The sequence below is a fragment of the Schistocerca piceifrons genome, chromosome 11, assembly GCF_021461385.2.
Source record: "Schistocerca piceifrons isolate TAMUIC-IGC-003096 chromosome 11, iqSchPice1.1, whole genome shotgun sequence".
Classification (NCBI taxonomy): domain Eukaryota; kingdom Metazoa; phylum Arthropoda; class Insecta; order Orthoptera; family Acrididae; genus Schistocerca; species Schistocerca piceifrons.
This window is the reverse complement of record NC_060148.1, coordinates 26,553,817-26,578,497: the sequence shown is the minus strand read 5'-3', so window position 1 is coordinate 26,578,497 and position 24,681 is coordinate 26,553,817. Positions and strand designations below refer to the sequence as shown.

Here is a 24,681-nt window from a genome sequence, read left to right as displayed (position 1 = left end):
AAGGTATTTTCCAGGTACCTTATGTGCCGTTCACTGCACAATATCCTCGGACAAAACGGTGGCTTCTTAATTTTACTCCTCGTGTTTGAAACCCTGTGGTGTCACAGCCAGACACCACACTTGCTAGGTGGTAGCCTTTAAATCGGCCGCGGTCCATTAGTACACGCCGGACCCGCGTGTCGCCACTGTCAGTGATTGCAGACCGAGCACCACCACACGGCAGGTCTAGAGAGACTTACTAGCACTCGCCCCAGTTGTACAGCCGACTTAGCCAGAGATGGATCACTGACAACTACGCTCTCATTTGCCGAGACGATAGTTAGCATAGCCTTCAGCTACGTCATTTGCTACGACCTAGCAAGGCGCCGTAGCATTTGATATTGAGATTATAACATGTACCGTCAAGAGCGATGTACACCAATTGTGGATTAAAGTTAAGTATTACATCAGTTATGTACTTTATTTGCTACTATTAATTCCCTTAACTGTTCCAGACCTCGCGCCAGTCAGCGTGTAATTAAACGCGTGCATTTCGGCCTCCTCTAGCAACACGGTGTTGGCTCTTCTGCCAACACTTCAAACCCGATTATCACTTTTATTTCTATTTTTTATTTATTTGCCCACGTCTGTAGGAAATTAATACATGAAATGTTTTTCACTGTATGTCAGTATAACTTCACCCTTTTTCATCAACACATTGCATGATTAATTAATTTGAAAAGAAAAAGATAGAAAATTATTTGAAATTGTTTTCGATGAAATTCTTGTAGTCTATCTTGACTGACAATTAAAGTCTGTTATCTTTTGTGCACGGTTTGCCATGAAATTATTGCCAAAGTGTGAACTCGTCACCAATATCAATGACATTTCTTGCTAGAGTGAGATTCATATGAATAAATGTCAATGAGGTAAACCCGCCTTCACATGGAGCTTGTAGTGTATGAAATTTCTCTGTCTACGATTGGTATCATACAACGGAATGCACTAAATCTTCCTGAAGAATAAACATATGAATAAAATATAAAACTTAATATAAGAAACACAAACACACACATACCAAATTCAAGCTTTCGCAACCCACGGTTGGTTCATCAGGAAAGAGGGAAGGAGAGGGAAAGACGTAAGGATGTGGCTTTTAAGGGACATGTCTGCCTGTGTCTGTATATGTGTGGATGGATGTGTGTGTGTGTGTGTGTGTGTGTGTGTGTGTGTGTGTGTGTGTGTGTGCGTGTGTGTGTGTGTGCGCAAATGTATACCTGTCCCTTTTTCCCCCTAAGGTAAGTCTTTCCGCTCCTGGGATTGGAATGACTCTTTACCCTCTCCCTTAAAACCCACATCCTTTCGTCTTTCCCTCTCCTTCCCTCTTTCCTGATGAAGCAACCGTGGGTTGCGAAAGCTTGAATTTTGTGTGTGTGTGTGTGTGTTTGTGTTTGTTAGTGTCTCTCTCAACATACCAACGTTTTCGTTTGGTAAGTTACATCATCTTTGTTTTTAGATACATTTTTCCCGCGTGGAATGTTTCCCTCTATTACAAATTTAATATAAGAATTGATATGAAAATAAAAGATCAGAATATGAGAATTTAAAAAGAATATCCCGCTTGACGTACTATACACATAAGTATTATATAATAAATTTGTGACACTTAGTGTGAAATCCAGTTATAATTTTACAATTAATGTAATGCCCTTGTATCCCCCAATTTGAAAAGAAAGATTAATGTAATGCCCTTTAGATAAATGAAAAGAATAAAAACAAAATAAAAGAAATAAAAACTAATACGGTTTTGAACACAGTTCACAAAATTAAGAAGCCGCAACACTGACCACTGTGCCTCCATTTCATCTGAGGGTATTGTGTGGTAAAAAGCACGTAAGGTACCTCGAAAAGTTTGACCGATATTTTTTCAGAAACGGCCAAGTGTCCACGAATAAGCTGAGACCGAATGAAGTTCTCGGGATATCAAGTGCTGACACTTGGCATGTTCTCCTCGTGAGGACCGATCGTCTAGCAACGCAGCTGTCTGCCGTGCATCCCCGGTCCAGAGGCCGTCGGTGCTGTTTCAGACTACTGTGCTGACCAGTCGTAACAGATACGTAGTAAGTCGGGTCATCACAATTTGCTTCTCGTTTTGTCTTCCAGGTGAAGCCCATCTCGGCATCGGACGAGAAGACTCTGGACAGTGCGATCGCGATGGCGCACGAGCTCGCTGCGCGCTCCATGTCGGAGCTGGACAGCGGCGGGGTGGCGGGCGGAGGCGGCGGGCCGAGGACGGGGTCGGGGGTGGGGAGCATGCAGGTACATCTACATCTACATCTACATGATTACTCTGCAATTCACATTTAAGTGCTTGGCAGAGGGTTCATCGAACCACAGTCATACTATCTCTCTACCATTCCACTCCCGAACAGTGCGCGGGAAAAACGAACACCTAAACCTTCCTGTTCGAGCTCTGATTTCTCTTATTTTATTTTGATGATCACACCTACCTATGTAGGTTCGGCTCAACAAAATATTTTCGCATTCAGAAGAGAAAGTTGGCGACTGAAATTTCGTAAATAGATCTCGCCACGACGAAAAACGTCTTTGCTTTAATGACTTCTATCCCAACTCGCGTATCGTATCTGCCACACTCTCTCCCCTATTATGTGATAATACAAAACGAGCTGCCCTTTTTTGCACTCTTTCGATGTCCTCCGTCAATCCCACCTGGTAAGGATCCCACACCGCGCAGCAATATTCTAACAGAGGACGAACGAGTGTAGTGTAGGCTGTCTCTTTGGTGGACTTGTTGCATCTTCCAAGTGTCCTGCCAATGAAACACAACCTCTGGCTCGCCTTCCCCATTATATTTTCTATGTGGTCTTTCCAACTGAAGTTGTTCGTAATTTTAAGGCCCAGGTACTTAGTTGAATTGACAGCCTCGAGAATTGTACTATTTATCAAGTAATCGAATTCCAACGGATTTCTTTTGGAACTCGTGTGGATCACCTCACATTTTTCGTTATTTAGTGTCAACTGCCACCTGCCACACCGTACAGCAATCTTTTCTAAATCGCTTTGCAACTGATACTGGTCTTCGGATGACCTTACTAGACTAAATTACAGCATCATCTGCGAACAACCTCTCAGCAAGAACTACTTACTGGTCCGCTTACATTTGTTGGGTGTAAGATTAATTTTTCTTGCACCATGAAAGAGGTTGTGACTGGTAATTCGTGGATGACCTTGGCTATAGTAAGGGGTAATGAGAAACCTTTTCTTGGCCTCGAGTCTTATTACGACAGAGACATTATTGCTTTTCGTACATTTGCAATAGGAGTTGTAGCAGACAGGAATTATGGTACCTGTGTAGTGACGACAGACAAGCCATTTTCCTTGTATACGACGAACAGGAGGAGGATTAATGCAAATGAGAGAGTTGATATTTGGTGTAAGATTGAAGGAGTATTGACTAAATATATTCACTCTAGAAACATCCCCCAGGCTGTGGCTAAGCCATGTCTCCGCAATATCCTTTCTTTCAGGAGTGCTAGTTCTGCAAGGTTCGCAGGAGAGCTTCTGTAAAGTTTCGAAGGTAGGAGACGAGATACTGGCAGAGGTAAAGCTGTGAGTACCGGGCGTGAGTCATGCTTCGGTAGCTCAGTTGGTAGAGCACTTGCCTGCGAAAGGCAAAGGTCCCGAGTTCGAGTCTCGGTCGGGCACACAGTTTTAATCTGCCAGGAAGTTTCATATCAGCGCACACTCCGCTGCAGAGTGAAAATCTCATTATGGAAACATCCCCCAGGCTGTGGCTAAGCCATGTCTCCGCTATATGCTTTCTTTGAGGAGTGCTAGTTCTGCAAGGTTCGCAGGAGAGCTTCTGTAAAGTTTGGAAGGTAGGAGACGAGGTACTGGCAGAAGTAAAGCTGTGAGTACCGGGCGTGAGTCATGCTCGGGTAGCTCAGTCGGTAGAGCGCTTGCCCGCGAAAGGCAAAGGTCCCGAGTTCGAGTCTCGGTCCGGCACACAGTTTTAATCTGCCAGGAAGTTTCATATCAGCGCACACTCCGCTGCAGAGTGAAAATCTCATTATGGAAACATCCCCCAGGCTGTGGCTAAGCCATGTCTCCGCTATATGCTTTCTTTGAGGAGTGCTAGTTCTGCAAGGTTCGCAGGAGAGCTTCTGTAAAGTTTGGAAGGTAGGAGACGAGGTACTGGCAGAAGTAAAGCTGTGAGTACCGGGCGTGAGTCATGCTCGGGTAGCTCAGTCGGTAGAGCGCTTGCCCGCGAAAGGCAAAGGTCCCGAGTTCGAGTCTCGGTCCGGCACACAGTTTTAATCTGCCAGGAAGTTTTATTTTGCATTTGTTTCTGGTGGATTTGGAAGAAACGGCGTTGAGGTAAGGGAGCGCTCTGCCATCACTCAGAGGGTGAGGGGGCGGTCTCATCTCGTCACATTCACTGGATGTCAGTTGAGTTTCTGTAGGTGGGTGCCGCTGGCTGTGTTCTGTTTTGTACTTCTCGTGTCATTATAAGAGTGTAATGTGTGCATTGGCTACAGCTGTAGCAGAGAAAATCTCGATGATTTGTAGAAGCTCTCTCACTACTCACTGTGAGACTGCATTTATAGTACCCCTGCCACGGGCTACGTATTGCCTGTTCAGTTGATGGAAGGTATCGAGGAAGGGCAGGTTGTTCAGATCACAGAATGAGAAGGACCCACGTGCTCATTTCTCTCGGAGGATGGGCTTGGACATCAAATCTTTATTTACTAACAGCCCAGTAACAGATATTATGGAGGTTGTTGGGGCTAAAATTGCCTTTCATACACGTGTGTTCAAAAGTATCTGGACACCTGGCTTTAATGTTTGTGGCGCCCTCCGTCGGTAATTCTGGAATTCGGTATGGTGTTGGCCCACCCTTAGCCTCGATGACAGCTTCCACTCTCGCAGGCATACATTCGATCAGGTGCTGGAAGGTTTCTTGGGGAATGGCAGCCCATTCTTGACGCAATGCTGCACTGAGGAGAGGTATCGATGTCGGTCGGTGAGGCCGGCACGAAGTCAGAATTCCAAACCATCCCAAAGGTGTTCTATAGGATTCAGGTGAGGACTCTGTGCAGTCCAGTTCGTTACAGGGACGTTATTCTCGTGTAACCACTCTGCCACAGGCCGTGCCTTACGTACAGGTGCTCGATCGTGTTGAAAGATTCAACGCCATCCCCGAATAGCTCTTCAACAGTATGAAGCAAGACGGTGCTTGAAACACCAATGTAGGCCTGTGCTGTGATAGTGCCATGCAAAACAACAAGGGGTGCAACCCCCATTCATGAAAAACTCGACCATAGCATGTCACCACTGCCTCTGAATTTTACTATTGGCGCTACACACACTGCCAGATGATGTTTGCCGGGCATTCGCCATACCCACACCCTGCCATCGAATTGCCATATCGTGTACCGTGATTCGTCACTCCACACAACATTTTTCTACTGTTCAGTTGTCTAATGTTTACTCTTCTTATACCAAGCGAGGTGTCGTTTGGCATTTACCGGCGTTATGTGTGGCTTGCGAGCAGTCGCTTGACTATGAAATCCAAGATTTCTCACCTGTCGTAGTCCTTGTAGTGGATCATGATGCAGTTTGGTATTCCTGTGTGATGGATGGTCTGGATAGATGTCTGCATGTTATACATTACGACCCTCTTCAACTGTCGGCGGTCTCTGTCAGTCAACAGACGAGGTCGGCCTGAACACTTTTAGGCTGTACGTGTCCCTTCACGTCTCCACTTCACTATCACATTGGAAATAGTGGACCTAGGGATGTTTAGGAGTGTGGAAATCTCACGTACAGATGTATGACACAAGTGACTCCCAATCACCGGACCACATTCAAAGTCCGTGAGTTCCGTCGAACACTCCATTCTGCTCTCTTACTATGTCTGATTAGATTAGATTAGATTAATACTTGTTCCATAGATCATGAATACGACACGTTGTAATGATGTGGAACATGTCAGGTTAATAAAAGATGTCTGTACAAGATAATACATTACACAAAATATTGTGTGACACGAATGTGTTTCCCCCCCCCCCCCCCTAAATTTATATCTAAAAGTTCAGCCAATGAGTAGAAGGAGTTGTCATCTAGAAATTATTTTAATTTATTTTTAAATGTTAGTTGGCTATCTGTCAGGCTTTTGATGCTGTTTGGTAGGTGACCAAAGACTTTTGTGGCAGCATAATTTACCCCTTTCTGTGCCAAAGTCAGATTTAACCCTGCATAGTGAAGATCATCCTTTCTCCTGGTGTTACAGCTATGCACACTGCTATTACTTTTGAACTGGGTTGGATTATTAACAACAAATTTCATAAGTGAATATATATACTGTTGAGGTTACTGTGAGGATCCCTAGATCCTTAAATGATGTCTGCAGGAGGCCGTGGGTGGGCTCCAGCAATTATTCTGATTACACATTTTTGAGCAATGAATACTTTTCTACTCAACGATGAATTACCCAGAATATGATGCCATACGAAAGCAGTGAATGAATGTAGGCATAGTAAGCTAATTTACTGAGATTGTTGTCACCAGAATTTACAATAACCCTAATAGCATATGTAGCTGAACTCAGACGTTTCAGCAGACCATCAATGTGTTGCTTCCAGTTTAACCTCTCATCAATGGACACAGGTAAAAATTTTGAAAATTCTACCTTAGCTACAGACTTCTGTTCAAAGTCTATATTTATTACTGGAGTTGTGCCATTTACTGTACGGAACTGTATATACTGTGTTTTATCAAAATTTAAAGAGAGTCCGCTTGCTGAGAACCACTTAATAATTTTGTGAAAAACATCATTTACAATTACATCACTTAGTTCTTGGTTTTTGGATGTTATTACTATACTTGTATCATCAGCAAAAAGAACTAACTTTGCATCTTCATCAATGAGGAATGGTAAGTCATTAATGTATATCAAGAACAGTAAAGGACCTAAGACCGAACCCTGTGGGACCCCGTACTTGATAGCCCCGTAGTTTGAGGAATCAGCTGTTGTTTTAACATTGCATGAACCACTTATTTCAACTTTCTGCATTCTTCCAGTTAAGTATGAATTAAACCATTTGTGCACTGCCCCACTCAAACCATAATCATTTAGCTTATCTAAAAGAATTCCACGATTTACACAATCAAAGGCCTTTGAGAGATGACAAAAAATACCAGTGGGTGATGTCCGATTATTCAGAGCACTTAATATTTGATCAGTGAAAGCGTATATAGCATTTTCTGTTGAAAAGCCTTTCTGAAAACCAAACTGACATTTTGTTAGTACTTTATTTTTACAAATATGGGAGGCTACTCTTGAATACATTACTTTCTCAAAAATTTTTGATAGAGCTGTCAGAAGAGAGATTGGGCGGTAGTTACTACTGAGGTCGCTGATACGGAGTACCTGGCAGTAGGTGGCAGCAAACTGCACCTAATATGAACAGCATATGTTTATGGGGTGTCCGGATACGATTGATCACATAGTGTATGTTTATATAGTGTTGGCCATCCAAAGTGCAACTCCTGAAGGAAGCGTCCAAGTCAGATGAGATTTGCAGCACGCATTTGCGGCAATGAGACATCTCCGTGACTAGCATTTCAGCTGAGGTGCCACTAGTGCAACCTGCAAGCACTGTATAAAGAGGGAATAGGTGGCTGTGTGGACGGATTGAAATTGTTCATTAGTGCAGTTGTTCCACATATGTCTCACAGAATACAGGTGTATCTTTTGAGCCTGTTCCAGAATTTTGAGAGGAAGAATAGCTGCCTATAGGAACTGCAGATCATCCTTCAGAGAAACTGTTGCTGCTGTTTAAGGAATTGAGATTATCAGATTCTTTATAAATATGTTCCAGATATTTTGGTTTTTGTGATATGTTTCACATTGCCCAGAATCTCATCACTACAGGCTTACTGAATGAAAAGTGTGTATAATCTAATCTGAAATTACAATGAAATTCAGACCTTTAGCTACTTACAGGGGTTGATAAAAATGTGTGCTCCAACCGGGATTCGAACCCGGGACTTCCCGCTTATATGGCAGACACACTATCCGTCTGAGCCATCGAGGACACAGAGGATAGTGCCCGTTGTAATGGTACTTGAATTACGTAACCATTACGGCACCTCAACTCGACCTCTCGATACCAGCAATATTCTACTGTTTTTCTGTAAAGTAGTTGACATATTTCTGAGACAACATTCAGTTTTGATTTCATTAATGTAGAGGTACTTTGATACATCGATATGTTTGTACTGCAATGATATTATTCTTATGTATATTTTTTCTTTTGTCACTATGATTTCTGATGTACTTGTGACTCTGATTTTTGGGCACGTAAGCAATTATTATTTAGTTAGAGTTAGAGAATCGGACCTTGAAAAAGTCAAGTCTTGGACGTCATGTAGGAAAGACGCATATTGTAGTCAACTTATAAAATGTGAACTTTAACAGTGAGGAAGATCTTTTCAAGTATGTTTTGTATTGTGAAGTGATGTTTTGTGTGTTACGTGATACTGCAACAAAAGCAATAAAAAAGAAGTGTAACTTAAATTCGGAGTGCTGATTACTTTTTTTACATCACCTTTGAATATCGCGTAATGAAACCTAGGCCTCTTTGCATCCGAGCTTGGAATCATCACCACCTAGATTTTCGACGATTGAGCCACGATTTTACAACGAGACCAGCGTGGGAAACACGAAAAGATGAGTGCCTAGTTTATTCATTATTACATGAAATGACTTTATTAACTGTGCTGTAATGACACCTGCCACACAATAACTTTGTTGTTGCCCGAAAATGCAGTGTTTAGCAGCGTGAGCAACACCACAATCATTATTAATTTTTGACCTTTGTTGTGGTAGGGTTGTTAGACCCTGCAGGGACTTAAATCTGTCACGCTCCCCGTGAGACCTGTGTGTCCAACTTACTGTCCACACACTACATTTGTGATGCTCCTGTCCATATCTTCATATGGATAGGTCTTACCGGCCAGTGATCTTCTGTAGTGCGGATGCACTCACATTGTCCGAACTCTTACGTGAATCAGTAGATTGACTGCCGTGAGTAATGAGTATAGTGGGCAGGGGCACTACAAATTTAGTATGTGGACAGTAAGTTAGAAATGTGGGTGTCACATTCTAACAACCCTACCACAACAAAGCTCAAAATGTAATAACGATTGTGGTGTTGCTCACGATGCTAAATACTGCATTTTCGGGCAAAAACAAAGTTATTGTGTGGCAGGTGTCACTAGAGCACAGTTAATAAAGTCATTTCATGAAATAATGGATAAACTAGGCACTCATCTTTTTGTGTTTCCCATGCTGGTCTCATCATGAATTCATGGCTCTATCGTCGAAAATCTAGGTAGTGATGATTCCAAGCTCGGATGCAAAGAGGCCTAGGTGTTATTCTGCGATATTCAAAAGTTTTATAGATGTGTTTCACAAACCATTCTTGAAGATTAAACCTTTGAAAGTTAGCACAATGGTGATGTTAAAAAAATAATCAGCACTCCGAATTTAAGTTACACTTCCTTTTTATTGCATTTTATTTTGTTGCAGTATCACATAACACACAAAACATTACTGCACAATACAAATCGTACTTAAAAACATCTTCCTCATGTTAAAGTTCACATTTTATAAGCTGACTACAATATGCGTCTTCCCAACAAGACGTCCAAGACTTGACTTTTACAAGGTCCGACTCTCTAACTTTAATAATCGCTTACGTGCCCCAAAATCAAGAGTTACAAGTATGTCAAGATCATAGTGACAAAAGAAAGAATACACATACGAATAATATCATTGCAGTATAAACACATCGATGTATGAAAGTACCTCTACATTAATGAAATCAAATCTGAACGTTGTCTCAAAAATATGTTAAGTAGAATATTCCTGGTATCAAGAGGTGGAGTTGAGGTGCCGTAATGGTAACGTAATTCAAGTACCATTACAACGGGGAGTGTGCCAGAGAGAAGTCTGTGCAGGGGCACTATCGTCGGTGTCCTCGACGGCTCGGACGGATAGAGCGTCTGCCACGTAAGCCGGAGGTTCCGGATTCAAGTCCCGCCCGGTCGATATTTATCGATGCCTGTAAGCAGCTAAATGTCTGAATTTCTCTGTAACTTCATTCTTCGAGAGCTGCGAGATCACCAACGGTGTCTGTTCTTTCGGATATGTCCGTAAGAACAGATACCATTTTCATATAATTTAATCTAATTCAGTGGTAAGCTTAAAATCGGCTGCTGCAAGTTATACAGGCCAGAGGTAAGAAATATGTAGTAGTTTCACCTTAGAAATTTTCCGAAATCTTCACCAGTTAATGCGACAATGTAAGGTGAGCTTTTGCGTTTGAGTCCCGTTCTGGCACAGTTTTAATCTGCGAGTTCGAAGTTAATATCGAGCTGTTCGTACCACGAAGTTGCAGTATTTTGCCGACGTGACACCGGTCTCGTGTTGCAGGGGAGCCCCCCGGAGTCACCCCACACTCCAGCCGGAGGGCGACGCAAGTTTTCGTTCCGCTTCCCTGCCCCCTCCGCCTCCTCTCTGTCCGGCGGCGGCGGGGGTGACGGTGGCGGTACCGGCACGACGGGGCGTGGCCGCCGTCACGAGGTGCGGCGCACCTTCTCCGAGGAGGCGGCGTCCATCCCGGACATTCAGGTGAGTGCGACTCCTTTCAGGAATTCCACAGTATATCCCTACGTGTCTACTATATTCTGTGAAAGTGGAGGATGGCAGTATTCGGCTCTCACATACTTCCTTCGAGGGTTCCAAATATCTATATTGAATGGATAAAGAAAATTGATTATGGAGAACTTACTTCTCTTTCGTGACTTGTTTCAGAATATCAGATTTCTCTCTGGAGTTCTCCTCCAGAAATTGCCAATTCCTTTCATCAGCATCACAATGTGACTCAGCTGTGCAGCTAAAAACTTCTCAATTAACTCATTGCATCAAATTCTGATAAAGTCCAGATTTTTTGACGATTGTCTACATTGGCACCGTGACTGTTGTGATACTGGTTAGGCTGTCACTCTTAAAGTCAGAGGATGGCATCAAACTGGCTAGGTAATGAAACTTCCTGGCAGATTAAAACTGTGTGCCGGACCGAGACTCGAACTCGGGACCTTTGGCTTTCGCGGGCAAGTGCTCTACCAACTGAGCTACCCGAGCACGACTCACGCCCTGTCCTCACAGCTTTAGTTCTGCCAGTCTCGGTCCGGCACAAATTTTTAATCTGCCAGGAAGTTTCATATCAGCGCACACTCCACTGCAGAGTGAAAATCTCATTCTGGAAACATCCCCCAGGCTTTGGCTAAGCCATGTCTCCGCAATATCCTTTCTTTCAGGAGTGCTAGTTCTGCAAGGTTCGCAGGAGAGCTTCTGTAAAGTTTGGAAGGTAGGAGACGAGATACTGGCAGAAGTAAAGCTGTGAGGAGGGGGCGTGAGTCGTGCATGGGTAGCTCAGATGGTAGAGCACTTGCCCGCGAAAGGCAAAGGTCCCGAGTTCGAGTCTCGGTCCGGCACACAGTTTTAATCTGCCAGCAAGTTTCATATCAGCGCACATTCCGTTGCAGAGTGAAAATCCCATTCTGGCTAGGTAATGTCAGAGTGACATCACAGATATGCCAAGTTCTGAGGTGACGTCCTCTGCGGCGTGGATTGTTTACGCTCACTCTCCGGCCTCACTTGTGCCACTGCCAATTGTATTGGGTGGTAAACAATGTGAAGTCCTTATCTGTGATCTCTCTTTTGTGAATGCCCAATTCTGTGTATTACAAAAGTGTATAGCCAATGTCTCAATTGAAGTTGGCATCGCACGTTTCCACTGCTTGCCTAATCACGAAGTCCCAGTAGCTCAACGTGTGAAACAGATTGTTATGTTTATTCACCACACTGTGCTGAGCAGTTAGTTTGTAATGACCAACCTGCTACCAACTGCTGCCAAAGTCTGAATGTGTGGTAGAGTGCCACTGTGATGTTGCAAAAGACACAGTTTGTACGGGTGCACTCCAAAATGAAATTTGATATTTTGAAACAGACTGTGTGGTCAGATCATTGTATGGTTGTCTTTGTTTTTATCTTTCCTTGCTTCCCCAAATCATTTAAGGCTCAGTCAAACAGAGTGCGAGCACGTGCAGTGATGCAGCTGCCTGAGGCATTTGTTGCGAGTTAGTTGGTTGCTGTGCGGAAGACACGAGTTGCGTTTCCTTGAGGAAATTAAAATTATAATTATATTACGTTAATAGTAAAAGAGGAGACTTTTATGAATTTCAATATCTTTGCAGGGAACTACAGTCTTGTGAAGACCACTTCTTTAGTTATTTTTGTACGTCTTTTGGAAAGTTTGAAATGTTACACAAGCTCTATAAGCAACTAAAGTATCAACATTTCGACCATCTTTTCAGAAATCTTCTTCAACGCAAGGGAGTGGTAGGTTCTGGAGACAGTCTTTACTTGTACTGTTGTATTTCTTTTGTCAGGTCTACATCTATAACTGCATCTACATCCATTCTCCGCAAGCCACCTGAAGGTGTGTGGCAGAGGGTACCTTGAGTATTTCTATCGGTTCTCCTTCCTATTCCAGTCTCGTATTGTTCGTGGGAAGAAAGATTGTCGGAATGCATCTGTGTGGGCTCTAATCTCTCTGATTTTAGCCTCATGGTCTCTTCGCGAGATATACGTAGGAGGGAGCAATATACTGCTTGACTCTTCGCTGAAGGTATGTTCTCTAAACTTCAACAAAAGCCCGTACCAAGCTACTGAGCGTCTCTCTTGCAGTCTTCCACTGGAGTTTATCTATCATCTCCTTAATGCTTTCACGATTACTAAATGATCCTGTAACGAAGCGTGCTGCTCTCCACTGGATCTTCTCTCTCTCTTCTTTCAACCCTATCTGGTACAGATCCCACACTGGTCAGCAGTATTCAAGCAGTGGACGAACAAGTGTACTGTAACCTACTTAAAGGAATCCTAGAGCCTTTGTTTTCGGACTGCATTTCTCTAGGATTCTTCCAATGAATCTCAGTCTGGCATCTGCTTTACCGACGATTAATTTTATATGGTCATTCCATTTTAAATCACTAATGCCTACTCCCAGATAATTTATGGAATTAACTGCTTCTAGTTGTTGACCTGCTAAATTGTAGCTAAATGATAAAGGATCTTTCTTTCTATGTATTTGCAGCACATTACACTTGTCTACATTGAGATTCAATTGCCATTCCCTGCACCATGCGTCAATTCATGCAGATCCTCCTGCATTTCAGTACAATTTTCCATTGTTACAACCTCTCGATATACCACAGCATCATCCGCAAAAAGGCTCAGTGAACTTCCGACGTCATCCACAAGGTCATTTATGTATATTGTGAATAGCAACGGTTCTACAACACTTCCCTGCGGCACACCTGAAATTGCTCTTCCTTCGGAAGACTTCTCTCCATTGAGAATGACATGCTGCATTCTGTAATCAAGGAACTCTTCAATCCAATCACACAATTGGTCTGATAAACCATATGCTCTTACTTTGTTCATTAAACGACTGTGGGGAACTGTATCGAACGCCTTGCGGAAGTCGAGAAACACATCATCTACCTGGGAACCCGTGTCTATGGCCCTCTGAGTCTCGTGGACGAATAGCACGAGCTGTGTTTCGCACGATCGTCTTTATCGAAACCCATGGTGATTCCTACAGAATAGATTTCTGGTCTCCAGAAAAGTCATTATACTCAAACTTAATACGTGTTCCAAAATTCTACAACTGATCGACGTCAGAGGTATAGGTCTATAGTTCTGCACATCTATTCGACATCCTTTCTTGAAAACGGGGATGACCTGTGCCCTTTTCCAATCTTTTGGAACGCTACGCTCTTCTAGAGACCTACGGTACACCAGTGCAAGAAGGGGGGGGCAAGTTGCTTCGCGTACTCTGTGTAAAATCGAACTGGTATCCCATCAGGTCCAGCGGCCTTTCCTCTTTTGGGCGATTTTAATTGTTTTTCTATCCCTCTGTCACCTATTTCGATATCTACCATTTTGTCATCTGTGTGACAATCTAGAGAAGGAACTACAGTGCAGTCTGCCTCTGTGAAACAGCTTTGGAAAAAGACATTTCAGGTCGCTACTGATCGCACATTCTGGGATGACACAGGGTGTTTCTCGGGCAGGTATTTGCTAGGCAGTAGCGAAGCGGTGCTGCACGGCAGTTCTCTTGCAGCCGCCTGATTGTAGCATTGAACTGGGGTCGTGTGGAGCGACTGGCTGGTAAACACATGCAGTCTACTGGAGTAGCATCTCCAGCATCCGGGCCATCGGTAAGTTGTAGCTGTCCTCCCTGTTCATTCTGTTAGGGCACTTAATTATTTTGACAGCCTCCTACATTTTTTGCTGTCACTGTTACAAAGCAGAGTGAGTACACGAGCTTCTTCAAAATCGATAGATTTGCCACAGTGCTGGTCCCGTGTGTCTTGTAACCGATTTGTCACATTGCCCCAGTTGTACACAGTGTTTGTGCTCCCACAGGGTGAAAGCTAATTGCTTTCCCAGTTTCACCGACCTGGACATCGTCACGTTCCGATCGAAGTTTGTAGGTGCCTGCAGTGTAAAGAGCATCTACAGAATTCTTTGTAGGCCTCGCGTATGTAACAATCTTTACTTCGTGTTGCCCAGTGGGATTGCAGAGTGGCCGAGTGATTCTAGGCGCTACAGTCTGGAACCGCACGACAGCTACGGTCGCAGGTTCGAATCGTGCCTCGGGCATGGGTGTGTGTGATGTCCTTAGGTTAGTTAGGTTTAAGTAGTTCTAAGTTCTAGGGGACTGATGACCTCAGATGTTAAGTCCCATAGTGCTCAGAGCCATTTGAACCATTGCAGAATGAGATGTCAGTAGTCAGATAACAGCGGAAATAATGCAATATGCAGTGGAAGACTGTGACCAGAATCCGGCAGTCAGTCAACCGAAAGAGTACTGCAGCAAAGACGACTAAAACACCAGCAGTTTTGTTCCTTTAAGTGTTTCATAATGGTGCAGTCAAACACACAAAAAGACCGATGACCTCGCTGTCTGGTCTCCTCCCCCAAACAAACCAAACCCCAAATACACAAAATGATATTATTCAAATTGACACTGGCCGTTGTACTGGTTGTTACTTATCTCGTTTCTTAGATAACTGAAAAATTGTGGAATCTTACGCGGTATATTGTGGTAGGACCACACTCTCACCACATGTTTTTGAATGAGTATAATACGAGTAGTTCCAGCACACTTTCAGCAAGACTTATTTATTAGTAGCTGCTGAAAGATTACACACTGCAGATCTTGTTTGTCTAGGGGTTCTCGAAGTTTTGTCTGCAAAATAATCATTCCAAGAAGCGTGGCCTGGGTTTTCTTCTTGTTTGAAATAAACACTACCAGATCTGAAATACTTTCTGCTAAAAATTATATTTATTCATACTTTTTGTTTACTAACTACACCGTATTCACTATGAACATTGATACTCTAAATGCATTATACTGCATTGGTCACATAAACACATCCATCTCCCTCCAATACCAACAAAGAAGTGGCGGGCAAGCCAACATGTGCCCGGAAGTTGCAGAGATTCCTGCATTCTAGATTCTTTGGTCTACTGACCTTAAGGGGGGTAGGACGTCAAACGGGTCGACTTGGAGCAGGAGAGGCACCACAGGACATTTTAATTTCCACTGTCTATACTTTTACAAATTAATTCATAAAACTTTGTCAGCATGACCAGGAAGGATTCAGGATTCACACTCGTAGCAGTGGAAGTGCAAAAACATAACAAAATTATTTTGTTTTAGATATGAAATTTCATCACTTTTTCACTTACTGTTGGCTGCATTGGTTGCTATAGGTACATTTTTCTTCACAAATAAGAGAGATTCTTTGATGAATTTAGTAGAGCATGCAAACCATACTTACAGGTGTATGAAACTCTAGAATTTTCCAAATCTATTAAAAACTGTGGTAAAAATTGAGATAATTAAGTAGAAAATTTGATTTTTTTCTAATCATAAAGTTTAAAACGTAACAGCTCATTGATTTTTTTCATAAATTAAATAGATTCTAGAGTTTCAGACACCTGTAAGTATGGTTTGTATGCTGTGCAAAATTCATTGAACAGTCTCTCTTACTTATGATGAAAAGTGTACCTATAGCAACAAATGCAGCCAATAGTAAGTGAAAAAATGATGAAATTTCACATGTAAAAAAAAAAAAAAATTATTTTGTTTTGTTTTTGAACTTCCGGTGCGACGAGTGTGGATCCTGAATCCTTTGTGGTCATGCTGACAAAGTTTTATGAATTTATTTGTAAAAGTGCAGACAGTGGAAACTAAAATGTCCCGTGGTGCCTCTCCTGCTCCAAGTCAGCCCGTTTGACATCCTACCCCCCTTAATAAACTCCAAAGATACATATAAATAAATACATATAAATATACAGCATTTAACATCTCAAACGAATCCATTATTATAAATTAAACATATTTTCTGGCAACATGATGAAATTACCTTAAGTCTTTACTGTGGGCATTGTAGTTTTTGCATGAGATAAACTTTATCTCCGACAGTTAATTACATTACACTGTGGAAGCGTACAAACTTGTGTTAAATAGGCTCGTTGACCTCAATATCGTGACTAAATGGAGTTTTGCACCGTTAATGGTTAGTCAAAAGCTAGAGAGGGAAAATAATTAGACATCCCAGAATTATATTAAATGATATTCCAGAATCATACTTTGGTGTTGTTATGTACAAGTTTAGTCTGTGGTTAGGAATAATTATGGTGTACTAGTGTTCTGAGCATATTATGAGCATGATTAAAGGCAAACATTAAAAATGCTGTAATATTTTTAATTATAACCATGAACAACAGATTTACATGTCAGTTTTTGACATACTCTCCCTGACATTGGATACACATATTCCACTGGTTTGAAAGTGCAGAGATATCACAACGAAAGAATTCATTCAGTCACGTGTGTGTAGCAAGTCGTGCGTCGCAGTTTTCGTGTCTTTGCGCCTTGTGAAATGCCTGCCTCCCATTGCTTCTTTGAGTGGAGTGAACAGATGAAAGTCAGTAGGAGAAAGGTCTGGTAAATGAGTAGTATGTACTAGGCATTCAAATTTAATTTCCTGAATAGTCTCAAATGTCTTACAGGCTGTATGTGATCATGCTTTGTCATGCTGTAGCAATGCTCATAAAGTCAGAAGTTCTCATTGTTTACTCCCAATTGCAGAGTGAAGTTGTTTCAACATGTCTTAATAAAAAATTGTGGTTACTGTCACTCCAGAATTACTCCATTTTCATTTCAGACAAGAATTAGGATGACTTTTCCAGCAGACGGCCAAGTGTGGAATTTTTTTGGTTTCGACAAAGAACTTTGGCACCATTCCTCGCTTGACCTTTTTGTTTCCGGTTGGTGACAGTAGACCAGAGTCTTATGGCACATAATGATTTTTCTGAAAAATGAGTCACCTTTGATGTGGATACGCTGCAAAAGTTCTCCACAGGCATAGACACAACGGTCTCCCGATACGGCAGTCAATTGACGTGGCACCCACCTTATCGTAGTGCAGTACATTGTGAACAATACTCTGCACTGAACCAGTACCAGTCTTCATACCTGTAGCTGTTTTGTTCAGAGTTGCGCACCTGTTCTCCTGTATGAGCTCTCCACTAACGCAATATTCTCATCTGCCGCTACTTGGTGAGTGTGCCCTGGTCTTGAGGTATCGACAGAAGTTACATGACTTTTAAACTTTCTATGCCACTCGTACACTTACTGAAATGACAACTTATTGTTCTGCACTGTCCTCTTTTGATGACTTTTGATCATTCCGACTCCTCCGCTACACAAAAAATGTGTCACAGATGACTGCTCGATCCCGGTGCATATGGATAGCGGGGCAGCCCTGTTGTTGTAGGTGCTGCTGCCCTCTCCTGCATTTTAGCATCACTCTATATCCATCTGTTACTTTCTGAACCTCAAGGAACACTGCTGCCAGCTACAAACTTCATTACATAACTTTTTGAAATTTTAAGAAGCTTTTAAGGTTTTCATTTGAATTACTCTCGTAGTATATCAGTTGATCTATATTTTGTACAGGAACATTCATGTGGTGGTATATGTTCTGCAAGTGTGCATTTATTTACGAATACATAGAACAGATTAGTACGTATTTTACAGAGACCTGTGGCCAGTCACAGGTAGGGCAGGGGTTTTTCCTCGTTCCAGTCTCCCAGAATGGCCCCAGCTTCACCTGTGGGGTTAAGAAGGCCGGGGCAACAGACCCACCAATCTCCCCCTCCTAGTTCTGTGGCAAATAGAAGGGCTGCAGTTGGCTTAATAGTTCGATCCTGAGCTCGTGTGACAAGCTGTACTTTACGTTCTCATTCAGACTTGCACAAACAAGGGTGAGTCAAATGAAAACCGTAAATTTGTAACAACAAATAGAAATTTTGCACCATTATCCTGTAAGTTGGTAAGCGTGTTACAAGCAGCGTGCAGAATGGCTTGTAGGTGGCAGCATAATGCAGATGCACACATACCATCGCAGTATCAGTATACAGATGGCCGCCATTTTCACCAGGGAAGAACAGCATTCTGTTATTCGGTTTTTGCATAGTGAAGGTGTGAAACTTATTGATATTCATCGGCGAATGAAGGTTCAGTACGGTGATGCATGTTTGTCACAGCAGCAAGTCTACGAATGGAGTAGGAAGTTCGCAAATGGTGTGACTGCAGTGGAAGATTCAAATAGTGTGACGTGCTCCTCGTCCGGGTCAGGCACAATGAGTTGTGACTCTGCAGAACATTGCTGCAGTTGAAGCCATACTGAAGGAAAACCACTGAGTGACACTGAATGACATTGCAGCATGTTTACAGATTAGTCAAGGGTCAGCACACCACATTGTGCATGATGTGCTCCAGTTTCACAAAGTGTCTGCAAGATGGGTGCCACGGCAGCTGACTCCTGAAATGAGAGAACGACGTGTCGATGCTTGTGAAGAACTTCTTCGGTGCTTTGAATGAGAAGGTGATGGCTTCCTTGCAAGAATCATTACTGGGGACGAAACCTGAGTTCACTTCCACCAACTGGAAACGAAGAGAGCGAGCAAGGAATGGCGCCATTCCTCATCACCAAAACCAAACAAGTTTGAAACAGAACGGTCAGCAGGGAAGGTTATGCTGACTCTCTTCTGGGACGAAAAAGGCGTCATTTTGTAGCATTACATGGCTAGAGGGACCAATGTCACCACTGCATCATACACAGATCTCCTAAAAACTCATCTGCGGCCTGCAATCCAATCAAAGCGACGTGGATTGCTGTCAGCGGGTGTCCTTTTGCAACATGACAGTGCAAGGCCCCACACTGCCCGTAGGTTAGACACTGGACTCGCATTCGGGAGGATGACGGTTCAATCCCGCGTCCGCCCATCCTGATTTAGGTTTTCCGTGATTTCCCTAAATCACTCCAGGCAAATGCCGGGATGGTTCCTCTGAAAGGGCACGGCCGACTTCCTTCCCCATCCTTCCCTAATCCGATGAGACCGATGACCACGCTGTCTGGTCTCCTTCCCCAAAACCACCAACCAACCAACCACACTGCCCGTACAACAGTTGCAACAATCACAGACTTGCATTTTGAATGTCTTCCTCATCCACCATACTCACCAGACCTTGCCCCAAGTGATTTCCATATGTTTGGACAACTCAAAGATGCAATGGGATGAAAGAAGTTCCGTTCTGAAGAAGAGGTACGCCACGCGGTGCACGAGTGGTTGTGTGGACTACCAAAAGAATTTTTTTCTCAAAGAATTTATGCACTTCGTAAACGCTGGAGGACTTGCATTGAGCGTGGGGGAGATTATGTTGAAAAGTGATACAGCTTTGTACCACTTCTGCACAGTAAATAATATTTTAAAAAATAATTAAGGTTTTCATTTGACTCACCCTCGTATTTCTTTCCACACTGAGCCTATTTCGATGAGTTTTTGTATTCGTTGTGGCTCATATAGTACAAAAATACGTTTACACACACCAGATCGGTGAAAGCATTTCATTCCTTCTGGCATTTTTCACACTCACTCGCCACGTGCCATTTAGAATATTGTGAACTGCCAGCTGACCACCACAGGCAACAGCAGTCTAGTGCGGGGACTCGCCTCCCATTTTGACCGGGACAGTGCCACACATAGACTGTGCCAGGCTGTTCACTCCCTGTTTGACTGAGCCTTTAAGGTGAATGCTGTGGTGGTTCCTTTGACGAGGCTGCTACTGATCCGTAGCTGTTGCTCATTTTGTAAGGAGTGTACTGTGCACGGTATGTGGAATCGAACTTTACTTTTTCTCGTTCTCCATTTCCAATGTGTTGGCGACAGCTAGCTAGATCAAGAAATTTGCTACTGATCGATTAAATTACGTATTTACAATTGCAGACTCTCGTGTGATGCCAGACTGCTGTTCTTATCGAGTGTTATGTTTTTTTGTTGTTTTTTGTTATTTTCTCATTAGATTTAATGCTAGTATGATGATGCAGAGTGGTTAGCATTTCCGCTGCTCTCTCTGACACAATGCACGGTTTTCTGAAGGTACCGTCGGAGCAGTCTTCTTCGGACGACTCCAAAAGCAAAGATTCGGAGCATGTAAGTTCGGCAAGAAGCTATAAAGTGAATTTGCACCTGTGCTTACTGTTTCTGCAAATCTGTCCGCTGCCGACAAAAGGATTGTGCTTGCGTGTTCTCTTCTGTACTACGTCGTGTCAGTCGTGTCGCCTTTCCTATAAGCTTCTTTCGCAAGAGCAGCTGGTCGGTGGGGCATAGAGTTGGGGGAGAAAGGGGGGGAGGGGGAATCCATCATGTTAATAGCTACCGAAATAGTCCAGTTTTCAATCAGTTTTATAGCGAAGCCTGGAGGAAAGTAGATTGCTGATTAAATCACACAGTAGAACAGCTTTACATGCAGTGACTGACACTCACACTATATCACCTATGAGCAGTTTGATATTTCTGTCGTCATTGAGTAGCCTGTCTCTTCTAGCTCACAGTTTGTCTGCAGACCCTGTCTCCTGTAATTTTCTGCTTTGATGTACTCTGTGCCTCCATTGTATACCTCGTGCAAACTCGCTAGAAGAGGTCAACAGGACGTATAGTAGATTGAGCCAATTTATTAGAGAAAGGTGCAAAAATAATTTCCTACATTTTAAATTAAATTTTCGGAGTTCTGTTACCGACATAATTACACTTTACTGATCTCGAGACTACATTATACCGGGTGCCCATAAAGTCCCATTACTATTTCATAAGATTACAACTTTGAAACTATTAGAGTTAGGGCACTGAAGTTTGTAGTAAAATATTTGACAGATCTCATAGTTTTTTTTTGACAGAATTTCAGTGTGTGCCCCTCTCATTGCTGGTATAACATCGTGACACAGTATTAGAGTTCTGCCCTGCCCGTGTAAGTGTCAGTATTACAGCAGCAACAGTTCTGATTGCCGCATCAGTTCGTGTACCAATGAGAGCAATGTCATTGACTGTTGTTGTGTACATACAACCTTTGACTTAACCCACAAAAAAAAGTTTAATTGTTCAGCGTTGGGAGGGATGGGGTTCTGCTGCGGAACAATTGTAACCCGTGCACCTCTCAGAAATTTGGCATGTGGGCATGTTCAGTCTCTGATGTGGGGATGCATCATCGTGCTGCGAGATGACAAACGGCTGCAGTTTTTCAATCTGTGCTAGCAGGAATTTTCTCGGGAGAAAAATAAATGGGCCTGTCACCCTATTGTGCATTAGAACACAACAAAATTTAAGCTTCAGGCTACCACAGATGTGTTAACATCTCTTGTGTGTGTTTTTCGAGTCACAGGTCGTAATGTAGTGATTCGAGTGCCCAGAAACATGGAACGTTACTTCATCTGAAAACGGGCACTTTGTCACATAGTCATCATAAGCTTCTGTGGAGGCTAGTACAGAACGTACAAATGTGCAACATAGAGGACGATCACTTCACTGCTTTGCTTGTACCATTAGCACGTGCATAAAGGTGTAGCTGCTTATTATGTAACACTTCACACACAATTGATCTTGCTTTCTGCAGTTCACTCAGTGCACATTGAATTAATTTCTAGGGACTGTGCCGAAATGCGGCTCGTGCCCTGTCTAAGCCTTTGACACTGCGTGTCTCTTTAAAAATTTTTAACCACCCCATTACATTTGTTTTTGCTAGTGATACCCTTCCTTTCTGCCATCAAATGCTGTCACAGAGCTAGATTCTGTGTACCAGACAACACATTGCACCGTGTCCTGGTCTGTTGCCATTTTGATACACCCATAGTCAAAATCTGTGACAAGAACACTACAGAAAAACATGATTGAGAGCTGATAAACATTTTACAGGAAATCACAATCCTCTGTCTGCAGTAGTTTCCAAGTTCTGATTTTTTTAAATGAAAGTGGAGCTTTATGGTTGGAAGGTGTATACTTTCATGAGGTTTCCCCTCTTCGTAATGTGCAGAGTTAGCTTTATACCCAGTGTTAATTTTTTCTGTGGATTTCACTTTTCATGGTTCCTCATTGATAAAAACTAATTGAATCAGCTTTTTTAATGACAGTAATATGCTGATATGCTGCACTGGCTGTTGTAGCTTGCATTAGGATATCCTTTTATTTTGTGTTTTTCACTACTGCACAATTTCAGCTGTGTAGCCATTTCAAAGTGTAGTGTATCGCCTGTCAAGGTCCCTCACGTTTTGTTTTTTCTCTCAGGACTTGTCTATTCATAAGCATTGGAATCTGGTGATAAGTCAACATTTCTTTTACATGTGCAATTTTTCTTAGACGGTCTTCTTCATTTTCTCTGACCTTATACAAACATTGTGTAGGAGCATGTATTCCCTGTTGGTAAAAGCTCTTGTCCTGTGCTTATAGCCACATTTTCAGTGCACAACTTACATTTTCATCATCTTCAATGTCTGTCCCTCGTAAAGAATCTGTAAGTGGTCCGAACAAATATAAGGGAGCGTTCAAAAAGAAACGAGCCGGAGGCATAATTACAGAAACCAGTACTTGTGTGTTAGAAGTATTGATCCTGGCTGTCGAGACACTAGTCCCACTGTGAAACGAGGTGGTAAATGGCTATCTCACAAAATTCCCGGGGCTGCGATGTTAACCAGTTCCGCACGGACAGCCGGACGTTGTCGTCCGAGGTAAATCGTTTGCCCCGCGGTGCGTTTTTAAGGGGACCAAAAATGGCATAATCACAGGAAGAGAGGTCCGGACTGTACGGAGGGCGGAAGAGAACCTCCCATTTGGGAGTGCCGCGACTGTGTTGGCTGTATGAGGCTTTGCATTGTCGTGGAGCAGATTGACCCCACGGGCGAGATTGCCCGGTGGTTTCGATTTGATCGCTTGACGAAGGGTGCTCGAGGTTTGCGAGTAACGCTGGGCATTATTGGTTGAAAACAGTCTTGGTTGCAGTTTTAGTTTCTCGACTACGTGTTTCGCCTTCTTTAGGCATCTTCAGGTTGGCATTCACTGTTGTCACGCACTGCAGGAAGTGAATCAGAAGGGGGCCATCTCGGTCAAAGAAGAACGTCAACTTAACCTTTCCTGCACTCGTGTGGATGGCCTTGGCTTTTTTTGTGGTGGTGACCCTGAATGCTTCCACTGGAGACTTTGTCGTTTTGATTCTGGTTCGAGGTGATGACCCCGTGAGTCGTCTCCAGCCACCACTCGTGCCAGGAGTGCCTTCCCTTCCTGAGCATAGCAGTGCAGATGAGCAAGACAGCAGGCCATTCGACATGCTTCCTGGTGTGGTTGAAGATTGTGGGGCACCCTTTGGGCACACACTTTGCACACGTGCAGTCATTCCTTCACGATGGTGTGAACACTTCTGACGCTCAACCCGAACACGGCGGCTGTGGCTTTCACTGTCACTCGTCGGTCTTTGGTAATGAGTGCATCCGCCAGCTGGACGATGTCACTGGTAATGCAGTGTGGTGCTCCAGACCGTGCATCATAGGCTAACGACACCCATCCCTCCCTGAAGCGCCTCGACCCTTGCGACGGACACGCAGTGTTCGCCGTACACTTGTGACATTCGTCGACAAATGTCCGTTCCTCCTACTCCTTCCACGGCCAGAAAATAAACACCATCTCTTCGTTCTTCATTTGACACCTCCAAGTCACTGTTTGCAACGTGACTGGCAGCATTGTAAAATTGACGCATGCCGCTGCTGCTGCTGCTGCTATCTCTGAATACTCATGTGAGGTGGACTTGTGCTCTGTAGCGACAGGCTTTGAACTTCCACGCTCTGGTCGGAACCGCACCTCATTAACGTGCCACGATATTATCGTCCTGTTACTGGTTTGCGCGTTCCTGACTCCGGCTCGTTTCTTTTTGAATGCCCCTTATACAAGTCTTAGGACACTATGTCTGGACTACAGGTGGATAAGGCAGTGGTATCCAACCCAATTTTGTGATGTGATCCTGGAGTCTGAAACTTGTTTGCTTGCGTGAATTTTTGTGTAGGAGCAAGATTTCTTTTGTATTCTTGCCAGACTGAATGTGTCAGTAATGGTTACTCAGTTTCTCTTCACATATGCCTCTGAAT

The 24,681-nt window shown here is 43.2% G+C and overlaps 1 protein-coding gene and 2 non-coding genes across 3 annotated transcripts in view; all 3 read left to right on the top strand.

Moving 5' to 3' along the window:
* The window catches only part of LOC124720254 (activated Cdc42 kinase-like), a 390,360-nt gene that overhangs the window by 245,581 nt on the left and 120,098 nt on the right, over positions 1 to 24,681 (top strand). The window contains exons 15-16 of the mRNA XM_047245572.1: positions 2,143 to 2,244; positions 10,502 to 10,699. Of these exons, the coding sequence (XP_047101528.1) occupies positions 2,143 to 2,244; positions 10,502 to 10,699 (300 nt within the window). The remainder of the gene's footprint in view (positions 1 to 2,142; positions 2,245 to 10,501; positions 10,700 to 24,681) is intronic.
* On the top strand, positions 3,932 to 4,006 carry Trnas-cga. Its single transcript has one exon. It is a non-coding gene; the product is annotated as a tRNA-Ser (tRNA).
* On the top strand, positions 4,233 to 4,307 carry Trnas-cga. Its single transcript has one exon. It is a non-coding gene; the product is annotated as a tRNA-Ser (tRNA).